At 39.4% G+C, this 12113-nt stretch overlaps 1 protein-coding gene across 1 annotated transcript in view; it reads left to right on the top strand.

The window, feature by feature from the left end:
- The window catches only part of GLRX3 (glutaredoxin 3), a 41217-nt gene that overhangs the window by 12692 nt on the left and 16412 nt on the right, over window positions 1-12113 (top strand). Inside the window, exons 2-4 of the mRNA XM_012658113.1 lie at window positions 847-955; window positions 9507-9581; window positions 10338-10539. Of these exons, the coding sequence (XP_012513567.1) occupies window positions 847-955; window positions 9507-9581; window positions 10338-10539 (386 nt within the window). The remainder of the gene's footprint in view (window positions 1-846; window positions 956-9506; window positions 9582-10337; window positions 10540-12113) is intronic.

The raw sequence follows: 12113 nt of genomic DNA, 5'->3' as shown, positions 1-12113 counted from the left end.
CAAAACAATTCAGGCAATTCTTTTAAAGTATTTTTTTGGTAATATAATTTAATCTATATCAGCATTTGTTTTATTTCTAAAGTTAGTATAATTTTTTTTCCTCTTTTATATAATTTCAAAAATGTGCAAAATGAGACATTGTTAGGGTTAGTTGCACTTATGGAAAACAAAAGTAAGAGAATGATGAACACAAAATTGAGGATGGTGGTTATTTCTGAAGAGGTTACGGAAGGGGATATCTTTGTGGTATGCCGTACAGGGGCTGCAAAGATGGTAGAAATTTTCTGTTTCTTTAGCTGGGTGGTAGGTAATTCAGATAATTCATTTTATTGTTATTTATAGCTTCCACATGACATAAATATGCTTTTGTATGAATTAAATATTTAACAAGAATTGGGTCTGTTACTATTGCTTTATTAATATTCTTTGGTTGGCTCACATTTTATCACGTGGTTTCTAATGTTTAGAAAACTATCTTGAAGATTTTAATTAGTAATAGTTTATTTTAATAAGTTTTTCCAGCCAGGAGAGGATAGAGGTCATATATTTTATTTCTCCAATTAAGGTTTTATTTTCTTTGAATAAATATTATCGTGGCCCAAGTACCTCCCAGAATTTGACTTAATGCATGTATTACTATTGTGAGTGGATACTTTTCCCTGTGTTTTTGATCTGCGGCACTGGCTTGCATGCTAAAACTCATTGATTTCCTCCAGCAACTGCGCCCACTTGCTTTGGTTTTCCAGGTGGGCAAATACATTATTAGCAATGTAATATTTTATTCATTGACTATATGTTATTCCAAAGTTAGTATAATTTTAAAAAATGCATTTTTTTGATTTACAGGTCCCTCCTTGTGGTCCATTTCTGGGCACCATGGGCTCCCCAGTGCACACAGATGAACGACGTAATGGTGGAGTTAGCGAAAGAACACCCTCAAGTTTCATTTGTGAAGGTATGATATTCTCAGTGTCATGTCTTTTATGAATTTAATTCTGACTTATGGGTTAGATTAGATTTTATTAACTAATATGAAGGAGGCGTGGTGTGGAATTCCCAATTTTTATAATTGGCGTTGGGTTCTGTTAGTTTTGCAGTAGTTTATTCTCAAGACTCTTAAAATGACGTTGCATTTCTCAAGTACACTTTGCCTCACCCATCCTTGAGGACGTGAGTGCCAGGTGTGGGGGGTGCTGTGGCAGGGTGTTGGAGATGTGGACTAGATAATTCACTGGGAAATTGTGGTTTTAAGATAACTAAAATAGAGACAAAACTTACGTCACTGAAAAGCTAGGTGTTACGTAGAAAATGATCCAAGAAAGGGTATGTCAAGGTTGCTGGGGACCAGGGGAACAGGAGGAAGTTGCTGTCTTGGATTGGGCGAATGCAAGCCAATGAGAGAAGCTGGAAGGCTTTCTAACCTGTTAGGGTGCAGAGGAAGAGGGAAGCCAAACGGTCTCTTCTTCCTTGCCTCCTTCAATTTTTGCTCCTCATTTCCGGTGTCTCTTTTGAGTGTATGAGCACTAGGAAGGTGACAGTCCTGACATGGGTCAGCTCACTTGGTTTAACACATTCAAGTTGTCATTCAGAACTTAGTACTGGTTTAGGCAGCAGGGCCGAAATATGTGTTGAGAGTCTTAGAAATGAATTATTAGGAAGGAAGGCACACTTTGTGTTCAAAACCCTGAATCCTTAGGATTCAAAAACTATAAAAAACCAAAGTCTTGTTTTTTAAAACCAGAATTTTTGAGTTCAGAATACATGTTTGCCAGTATACCCATATATATAGGGTTAAAAATAACATCAACTATATTTGTCTATATGCTTCTTTTTATGTAAACTGAAAACACAGAATTCTGACAGGCTAATTCATTTGTACAGTAGGTGGTAAAATTTTCAGACAGCTTCTGCGTAGATAAGTTTGCTTTGAGCAGGTATTGTACTCAGATGGTTCAAAAATCCAAACGGTATAGAAAGGTGTACATTGAGAAGGCTCACCCCACTCTTCCCTGTCAACCCTGTTGTCTCATCCCATAAGTAACCACGTGTATTAATTTTGTATGAATCCTTCCAGTGTTTCTTTATGCAGATAGAGCATATATGAATATAATAGTTAGCTTTTTAAAATTTAAGGACTTATTTAAAATTCCAATGAAATGTGTAATGTAACCTTAGAATGTAACCCTAAAATGTCCAGTATAAATAATAGAAGGGGACATTAAAACTGCATGTTTGGTCAGTGATAAAAGATAATGATTACAAGTGAAATGAATGATTAAACATTTCAATCGTAGGATTAATCAAGATGATGGTAATTGTTCTGAGTCTGCCTTGATATGTATAATGTTACTGGTTTAGGTAACACATTGTTCTTAGCTGCCATCTGAATGATTTATTTAAGGTGATTATAGAATTACTTCTCACACTGGTACCAGACTTGGCAGTGAGATTTAAGGTTGTTCAAGTGCTTAGGTGTCTCAGTGAGCCAGGGTTGGAGAAGTCCTTAGTCCTGTCAGGTTGTTGGGGAGAAGGGAGCCTGGCTGCACCTGCTGTCCGTGTGGATGACAGTGCGAGATGGGTCGTTCTTCTAGGAGTCATCGCTTTCCAGAAATTCATGCTACGGCATAGGTTTTCTTGCAGTCGACTTCATCGAGGGGAAAGATAGTTTGCATGGATTTGGTAAGGTAGATAATTAAAGGCGCTCACTGAACGATAGTGAGCAAATGAGAAGTAAAATATTTGAGAGATCATTGGCCTTGCTCAGTAAGAGAGGCATGCAGTTCATTTTAAAATAGCGTTCTTTTGCTATTGAGAGCTTTTCAAAATTTCTGGAGTGTGGAACTAATGTTCTACTCTTGATTTCTTGGTCTTTTTTTAATGATGCAATAGTTTGGTATTTTCAAATTGTGAAATAAAGGGATAAGTGTATTTTTGTGGCTGAGATTTACAAAATCATTTAAACAAGTGATCTTAAACTAGATGTTTTTAACAGATTGTAAGGTTTTGTGGCTATCACCAATTTCTTATTTGGTAGGAGATGGTAAAATACCACTTTAGGAAAGTTAGTCACACGTTTTCGGGTCAGAGTAGTTTGTACTCGTTGGAATTGAATGCTGAGAGGCAAGGTTTTCACGATTTTTGCATCTGAGTCTCTCATTCCCTGTACTCATGATGTGGCCGTAAAGTGTATTCATACTCCTTCTGGGTACTGTGTTTGCGATGAGTTCCGCTTACCCGAATCACTGCTGTATCTGGCTGGATCCTGAGGCTCCGGGCCCCATCCTGAGGCTCTCACTAAAAGTCTTATAGAAACCTTATATTTGTTCAGAATAAAATTAAATAGCTAAAATGTCTAGTGCCTTTGCTTTGCAAATTACATAGTCATTTTATTAGTACCTTATCTCATGTTGATCCTGTTTATGTCTTTACCTAAAATAGGAATATGCATTTATCATTTAATTAATTGTTTGATAGAGTCTTTAAAAATACGGTGCCTGGTAGAGAGGGTGGGAAGGAGGGATGGTCTGAGGCTCTGTGGGTAATGAAAAGGCTGGGTTCCTGCCACTGGGTGTATCTGAGAGCCAAATCCAGTCCATTTTACATTAAATCTTTCCTTTTTTTCTTATGGCTTTTTTTTTTTTTTATTTCTGTACTTAGTTTGTACCATTGATTGGGCTATTAGGAAATATCCTGTATTTTTGTTTGTATTGTCATTTAATTCCTGTTTTGATGGCCTTTTGAATAGATGGCGAGATACTTGAGGTAGGGACCTTTACCTGTGGTGTCAGGTGGCTTCTGCCTCCCACGCCAGTCTCCCCAGCCCCACTTCCAGCTTAGTACCCTGATCCTGCTAGGCTGTGGTGCTCATTTTAACACATAATGTGCTTCAGTACAAAAATTCTTAAAGTCAGGCCTGTCAGCCAGCTGGTGGGTGAGATTTCATACTATTGTTTTTAATTTAGTACTAATCTGGTATGTGTAGTAGCTGCTGCACATGTGTTTTGTGTCCACTGTAACTTAAGATATAAGGTCAAGGGTATGGAGGAGTTATGTAGTTAAATTTGTATTTTCGCATCTTAAAAAATAGGAATCTTTGTAGTTTGATTTATTCTTATTCTGAAATGTACAACTATCTTAAGATAGAGTTCATACTGTTTAATATCTAAAGGTCTGTACAATCCATATAAATGAAGCTTAACACTGTTTGATTTCTAAATGTCTGTAATTACCATATGTACACGGGCAATGTTGGCAGTCTCCAGAAGGGTACCAACTAGCTACATAACTAGGTGCAACCTAACTAGCTGAATTCCTGTATTTCAGTGTCAGAGAATATTGACTAGTTTATTTGGCATCTTAGAGAACATATGTTGAATTCTATATTACAGGAATTCTAAAAAATGCCTCTCAGATAATCCTAGTAGAATTATTAAATCTTAAAAATAATATAGCTTTTATTTACACTGTCTTGGTAATAAAAAATTACCACAATTAACATGGTTTATTATCTACTTCTGGGCTAAGTTTGGCAAAAGTCTTAAAAAAATTTATCAAAAATGTTAATTTAAATAACTTTTGAAATTATATTTGGCTATCTGACAAAGAAGAAATTTGATTTTGAAATTCTTTTTTTTTTAATATCACACATCACAGAGTAGAAGGAAGCTTCTTTATGAGGTTTAACCAAATACCCTTGAATGTCAGGCTTAAGTGTTCTCTCCTCAACCTTAGATCCTCAGTGTCACTGTTGGCCAGTGGCCACTCCCATTCTCGGCTTCCTTATAGTGGCCACCTTTGTTTAATATTCTGTCAAAATTTGTTTATTGATCACTAAATGCCACACATTATTCTGGGAACTGAGGTTACAGAACACTAAGGGTCACAGACAATAAATGGGTAAACAGATACGTTACCAAGATCATTTCAGATAGTAATAAGTTCTACAAAAGAAAAAATAGGCTATGAAAGATGGGGACTGGGATGGATGGGGTACTTTATTTAGATTGTGTTGAAAGGCTGTACATAACGAGTTGAAATCTAAAAAATGGAAAGGAGCCAGCTATTGGGAGAGCTGGGAAGAGCTTTTAGGCAAAGGATTAGCAAGTTCAAAGTGTTGGAGGTGCAGGTGGGAGGCTAGTGGGGCTGGAGTGTGGTGAGAGGGAGGAGGGTGTGACGGGAGGTTGGAGTGGCAGGCAAGGGTCAAGTGGCCTTGTGGACCGTGGCAGTGTTCAGGTCTAATTCCCAGTGCAGGGGAAGTGACAGACCGATTCCTGTCTTACATCAGTACTCTGGCTGCTGGGTGGAGAATGTTTTAAAGGGGGGAGGGTGCAGGATGGAAGCAGGGACACCAGTTAGGAGGCTTTTGCTCTAGGCGAGGTAAGAGACAAAATGATGTCGTGGTCTGAGTTGGCTTATATTTTGGAGGGAATCCCAGAAAACCTGTTGACGGATTGGATGTAGGGGGTGAGAGAAATGGATTAATCAAGGTTGTCTCCTTTTTGATTTGAACAACTGGATGGAATTTGTGAGCTAGAGATGCCGTGGGGAGGAGGAGGTTTAGTGGGAGCTCCAGGTGCAAATGTCGAGTGTGTAGTCTGGAGGCAAGGGGAGAGGCCTGGGCCAGGAAGAACTTGGGAGTTGTTGTCATATAGGTATCACTTAGAGCTATGGGATTGGATGAAACTACTCCAGGAGAATGAATGTGGATGAGCTGAGAACAACTCAGGGCCAAGTCCTGGAATTGGCCTGTGTCATAGGGTGGCCAGGGGTGAAGGAAGCAGCCAAAGAGACTGAGTCTGAACAGTTAGGGGAAAAGGAAACATGGAAAGCCAAGTGTTGCAAGAAGGTGGGTGTGGTCACTGTTACTGAATGATACTGAAAGGTCATAAAATGAGGAAAGCAGTAGCCATGGGACTTGCTGAAGTGTCAGCATGGTGTTGGGCCACACTGCCTTGCTCCACCACTCAACAGATTTGTGATTGTCACAGTCCATTTGTGCTACTATAACAGCATGCCTCAGGTTGAGTAGTTAATGAAAAACAGAAGTAGGTTACTTATAGTTCTAGAGGCTAAGCAGTCCAAGATCAGGGCACGAGCAGATTTAGTATCTGGAGAGGGCTCTCTCTCTGCTCCCAAAATGGTGCCTTCTTGCTGTGTCCTCACACGGCAGAAGGAGTGGAAGGGCAAACAGGGAAGAGCTAATTCCCTCTTAGACTCTCTTATCATGGCACTTACCTCTCCCAGAGGCCCCTCTTCCTTGCCATCACTTTGGGGGTTAAGTTCCAACACATTCAAACCATAGCAGTAATCTAGGCCAAGTTACTGAACCTCTTTAAGTTCCAGTTTCTTCTGTAAAATGGGTGTAGTGACAGTACCAATTACTGTGAGGATTAAACGAGTCCATACACGAAACACTTAGAACAGTGTCTGGCCCAGGATAACTCGTAGCTGTCAGCCATTGCTGTCTTGGCAGTCCTGGCGAGCCCTCCACTGAAGCAGAACGGACAGAGGATTCCCACCTCTGCATTCACCTGATGCCTCCCTTGCCCCTCTCGCCCCTTCTTCGTAGACATAGCGTGCCGTGTGGGAAGGTTCCAGAGTTTGAGATTCTTGGAAGCAAGTGGTTTCCTCTAGAGGCATTTTTTCCTGGATTCTGTTCTGGGAACATTCACGTTTGGTTGATCCTTAAGTCATGTATAAATCTTGTCTTTGAAATGTGATCTTTTTTTATTGTAGTAGTAGGAAAAATTAACTATAGTATAGTGAAAGAAGCACAGGTTTTATAGTCAAACAAACTTGTATTTGTTTCTCAGCTCTGCCACTTACTGTGTGTCTTTGGACAAGTGACTTCCTGAATTAGGGTTCTCTAGACAAACAAAGCTGATAGGATACATACAACTGTGAGGAGGGAGTTATTGTGGGAGTTGGCTCATGTGATCATGGAGGTTGAGAAGTGTCACCATCTGCTGTCCACAAGTTGGAGAACCAGGGAAGCTGGTGGCCTAGCCGGTCCAAGTCCGGAGGCCTGAGAACCAAGGGAACCATTGGTGTAACTCTCAGTCCAAGGCCTGAGAACCTGGGCGGGGCACTGGTCCAAGTCTTGGAGTCCAAATGCTGGAAAACCTGGAGTTCTGATGTCCAGTGGCAGGAGAAGATGGGTATCTCAGCTCCAGGAGCAGGAGAGAGAGAGTGAGCCAATGAGTGAGAGAGCAAATATGCCTTTCCTCTACCTTACTGTCCATCCAGGCCCTCGACCTATTGGGCGAAGGGGGGATCCTCACCACTTGACTCGGTCGGCTGATTCAAATGCCAATCTCCTCCTGAAACACCCTCGCAGACAAGCTCAGAAATAGTGCTTTACCAGCTGTCTGGAGATCCCATAACTCAGTCAAGTTAACACCTCAAATTAACCATCATACTTGCTCTTTTGTAAGTAGGCTAGGCAGTTTATGTTAAGGGCCTTTGAGGATTTATGGCAGAGTAGGTTGTTCATGAAAGGTAGCTATTGTTGATCATCTTTGAGCTCTTCTGAATGCAGATCCTTTAAAATACTTATATATTAATATTTCTATTTTCATTGTTTCAACTGTTAGATCCAACAAAAATATTTCCAGAGAATTTAGTGCTGCAAAGGTTTTAGGACTTCAGATGCCCTTGATGTTCTGGAGAGCTGTTTTGCCTTAAGTCGTACTCCCTTCCCCTGTTCTGGAGGACTTGTTTGTTACCATTGCCTCTGCGTTATGAACTTGTCTTCCGGGAGCTGATTGGAGGGAGGCAGTTGTGGTGATTCTCTGCTTCAGCAGGAATTGCAAGAGGTCGTTTGCTTCCCAGGAGAGTTGTCGGTAATGGACCCTGTTGGAAACCAGCAGGAATATGAGAAGAAATAAGATTTTAAAAGGATATAGGAATTTATTTTTATCAGGATGCTACCTGTTTTGTTCTGGTTTAAGACTATATTACATTATTTCTACTTAGTATTGCCATCTTTTTTTTTGTATTTGCATTACTTTTCTGTTGGAATCTAGTCGTACTGAAGGTAGAGATGGTTACTGAGCCCAGCCAATGCCCAGTGCCTAGTGGGCACTCGAAAGATGTTAGCCCACAGAGAAAATGATGAACCGGAGGGCGGTAGTGGAGGCGTGGCCCTTGTCATCAGCTTTTCTGGTCATCGTTGGTCTGAGTGTGGAATTGTGTATGTGAAAGAAAATAGCACAAACGTTTCTAATATTTAGTCTGTTCTGAAAAGCTGCCTCAGAATGCTTTATCTTCTTTTTGCCCTTTTTTCAGATTACTGGATAGTTGATGTTGATTTAAAATTTATAGAATTGTCACATAAGTACGTTTTAAAAACTGGAGATAATTAAAAATACTGTCGCAAAAGGGTGTGCTAAAGAAAAAGAATTAAGGTAGTACAAGAGCGCCCAGAAATAAGTGAGATGGAAGATACAGATGAAAGACAAATGCCTCTGCCCCCCGCTGCCTCACCCAGCTTTATTCCGGTAGATGCTACCGGACTGGGTGAAGCTCCAGATAAAAATCGTATTTCAAGCCCAGTGGAAATCTTTCACTCTTGGAAAAATAGTGTATATATTTTAAAAACTTTTAACAATATAATTTATCAATAAATTTTATTTCCTACAGGTATAATGTGAATACAGATTTTTATTGGTTTCGAAAAGTTTATATTAAATTGAAAGTCCTGTGAGGGAAAGATATAATATGTCTTGGTTTTTCTAAAAGTCTGTTGTTTATAAGGACCTACATAAATAGCTTACAGTGATTGTGCTCTAATTATTTAGAAATTGTGTTATTAAATATGTTTTAAATCCACATAGCAGGTTATCACATCCTACTTTGTTGAGGGGCCTCCAGGAAATTATCAAATACAGTGCAGTCATCTTATTCAAAAGGCATTTACATGTATGAACAGACCGGAAGCACATAACCTAGCAAGTTATCTGCTTAGTGTCCAACAGCCTTGCAGGAGTTAAAAGCAAAATTTATCAGACATCAATAGTTTATTGAAGAAATACTCCTTTTTGCTTCATAATTTGCAGAAGGCTGCAACTGTCAGTCATGATGTACTGCCTCTTGAAATTAGTCAATAGAGCAAACAGCAAGAATTGCTGTGGGCAGAAAATAAGCACTGTAATCATGACATAACTGGGGTCAGTGATTTATGGATTTCAATATAGTAGTAGCTGCATATGATTGAAAATTTACTAGGTCACTAGTGCACCAAAAATTTTATTCACAGCCTCCAGGCATCTTTTGAAATGTGCAACAAAATAAAAACCTCTGAACCTGTTTTGACACTGTAGACTCAGTGGATGACATGCCAGCCCAGTGAGTCTCATTTAAATGTAAATATGTCATAAACTTTTGTACCATACTCTTTAAAACGCCAGCTACTCGAAGGGATAATGCCTGTGAAACTGATTTACATATTGAAGTAGTAAAAAAGGACTTTTTAATAATCAAGCTTGAATTCCTTTTTATTTTAAAAGTTGGAAGCTGAAGCTGTTCCTGAAGTATCTGAAAAATATGAAATTAGTTCTGTTCCTACCTTTCTGTTTTTCAAGGTAAGGATAAAGATGGTACAAGAAATCATCCATCTGTAGTGGGCCGTGGGACTGTCTATTTTGTTTCTTTTACCCTCTCTCCTAATCCCTGAACATTAGGCATTGGTTGTTCCTGGCTTTCCACCTTTTTTCTGATAGTCCCATTTTTTGCACTGATGCTGAAGAGGAGGACCATGCCAGTTGCTTGCCAACATCTTGGAAAAGTGGCATGGACTGCAGAGGGCCAGCAGCCAGAACAGGAGCTTCTTGGTCAAAAACCAGACACATGGCTGTAGACTCCCAGTGTTTCCTGAGTTGGATCAGAAGTTGGTTGTTTAGAGCATGTGCCTGGACATAATGGAACATCTGGCTCGTTCTGGTTTGATTAATGACTCTTGGGAAGTGGGTGCAAATCTGCGCTTCAGAGCCATGGGTATTACCATAGCTCCCCAAATACCTCGTTTATACTTAATGTAGACTCATCCCAGCAAGTGTGGGGGAAATCTTTTTTGTTTTAGGTTAGACTCTGATCAGGTGTGACTTTGAGATGTTGCAGTCCTTCCCCAGTATGTTCCCAAGAAAAGAAAAAAAAATTATATCTAAAATTGAGATGCAGTACAGGCAATTGGTAATCAATTTTTTTTTCACTTCTCCAATAATAGTGTTAACTCCTTTAAAAATTGGCTAGAACTATGTACTTGTTATAATTTTGAAGTCTAAAATGTAGAGATGGTGAAGGAATGCCATACATATTCTAAATGACATTTTAAACTTTAGAATTCTCAGAAAATCGACCGATTAGATGGTGCACATGCCCCAGAGTTGACCAAAAAAGTTCAGCGACATGCATCTAGCGCCTCCTTCCCACCCAGCGCTAATGAGCATCTTAAAGAAGATCTCAACCTTCGCCTGAAGAAGTTAACTCACGCTGCCCCCTGCATGTTGTTCATGAAAGGAACTCCTCAGGAACCACGATGTGGTAAGAAGCTGCTTTTAAGATAATGTAAACAAAATGGGTGCTTCACTCCAGTATAGGGTACAGTTGAGATGGGCATGCCCTTTCCAAGCTAGATCATACGTGTTATGCTTGGGTTCGTATACCTTCAGAAAGTTTGAAAGGTTATCATTCCCAATTGCATTATCTAATTTGGTCTTCAGAATTAGTTTGTATTATAGACTCAGAGAATACTGGAACCAAAAGGGGTCTTAGAAATCATTTAGTTCAGATCTGTTTTATATATAAGTTTTGTATTTTTTAATGTAAGTTAGTTTAAAATGAGTCTGTTTTATACTAAGACCCAAAGATAGGAAGGGACCTTGCCCAAGGTCGCCTGGTAGCAGAGTTGGGATCAGGTTCTAACTCCCGTACTGCTCTCTCTGTTAATGGGTCTCTTGCCTGTTTAGTTTTACTATTAGCAGTTTTCTTTCTTAGCAGCCTCCTTTTCTTCACCTAGTTCAGATTCAGCAATTTTAAAATTTGCAGAATTTTCTTAGTGTTTCTGTATCCACTCTGTACTTTTGCTTCCCCTGTTGTCTGTCAGCGTCTAATGATTGTATTATTCGCGAATTGCTGTTATTTCTAGTTTATAGCTGTTAGTAATTTAAAGATTCTTAATTCTTGGCTGATAGTCACTCTTGTTTTCTGTACACATGTATGCTTAGAGTTTTGTCCTTAAGTAGGTTTTAGAGTTATTTGACCCCTCTGGTATTGAGTTTATGTTGTTTTCTTTTTACTATGCCTAGTACACCACTAGTGTGTTGCATAATTGAGCACTTAATGCCTTTTGATGATGCTGCTGAGACTCTAAGAGTATTTGTTTCAACTGCACGGGAGGGAATTTATTAGGATAGGTGGCAGTAGAATTAAGCATGCTATTGATATGATTACGGCATGTCCAGTGTGACTTTATAAAAATAGCCAAGCTTCCAAGGAGAATTTAATTCTAAATTCTTCCCTATAGGGTAATCAAATTACATATTAAGTTATGGAAAAGCCTAGTTTTAAAAATAAAGTTTCATGATGAATTCTGTTGTAAAAGAAGAAATGATTTCCTTTTCTGTTATAGTGCTGCCTGAAAAATTTCCTTGCCGGTGTTTACATAGTGCCTGTTATTTATATGTTGCAGAGCTAACATAGTCTGTGCTAGAGTTAACTAAAGATGGCAAAGACAGTCTCTGTGTGGTGTTATGTTTGTGTGTTCTTCTGTTTTTAATGGGGTTGCAACTGGTTCCCATTCACCTTCTCATATTAGGCATGAAAATCATTTCTGGTACTTTATGTGGCAGCCTAATAATAAGAACTTACTACATCAGCCACATGGATTTTCAGTACCTTCATTCAAGTCTGAAGTGTGGTAGAACTGGCTGTGAAGTGTGGGTGCACCTGTATGACAGGTTATGTGTAGCAAACTTATAGTAAAACCAACACAATATTCTCATCTTTGGGATAGGACAGTGGGAGCCTCTTAGTCTTTTCTGGATGATAACCTCATGAAATTGGCAGGTGGCAGAATTGAAGCTTGGGGAAGGGATGCACAGGCACCGAAGGAGAGG

This window comes from Propithecus coquereli, unplaced genomic scaffold (genome assembly GCF_000956105.1).
Source record: "Propithecus coquereli isolate 6110/MARCELLA unplaced genomic scaffold, Pcoq_1.0 Scaffold572, whole genome shotgun sequence".
In the NCBI taxonomy this organism is placed as follows: Eukaryota; Metazoa; Chordata; class Mammalia; order Primates; family Indriidae; genus Propithecus; species Propithecus coquereli.
Note: the sequence above shows the minus strand (reverse complement) of the source record. Positions and strands in the feature narration are given on the sequence as shown.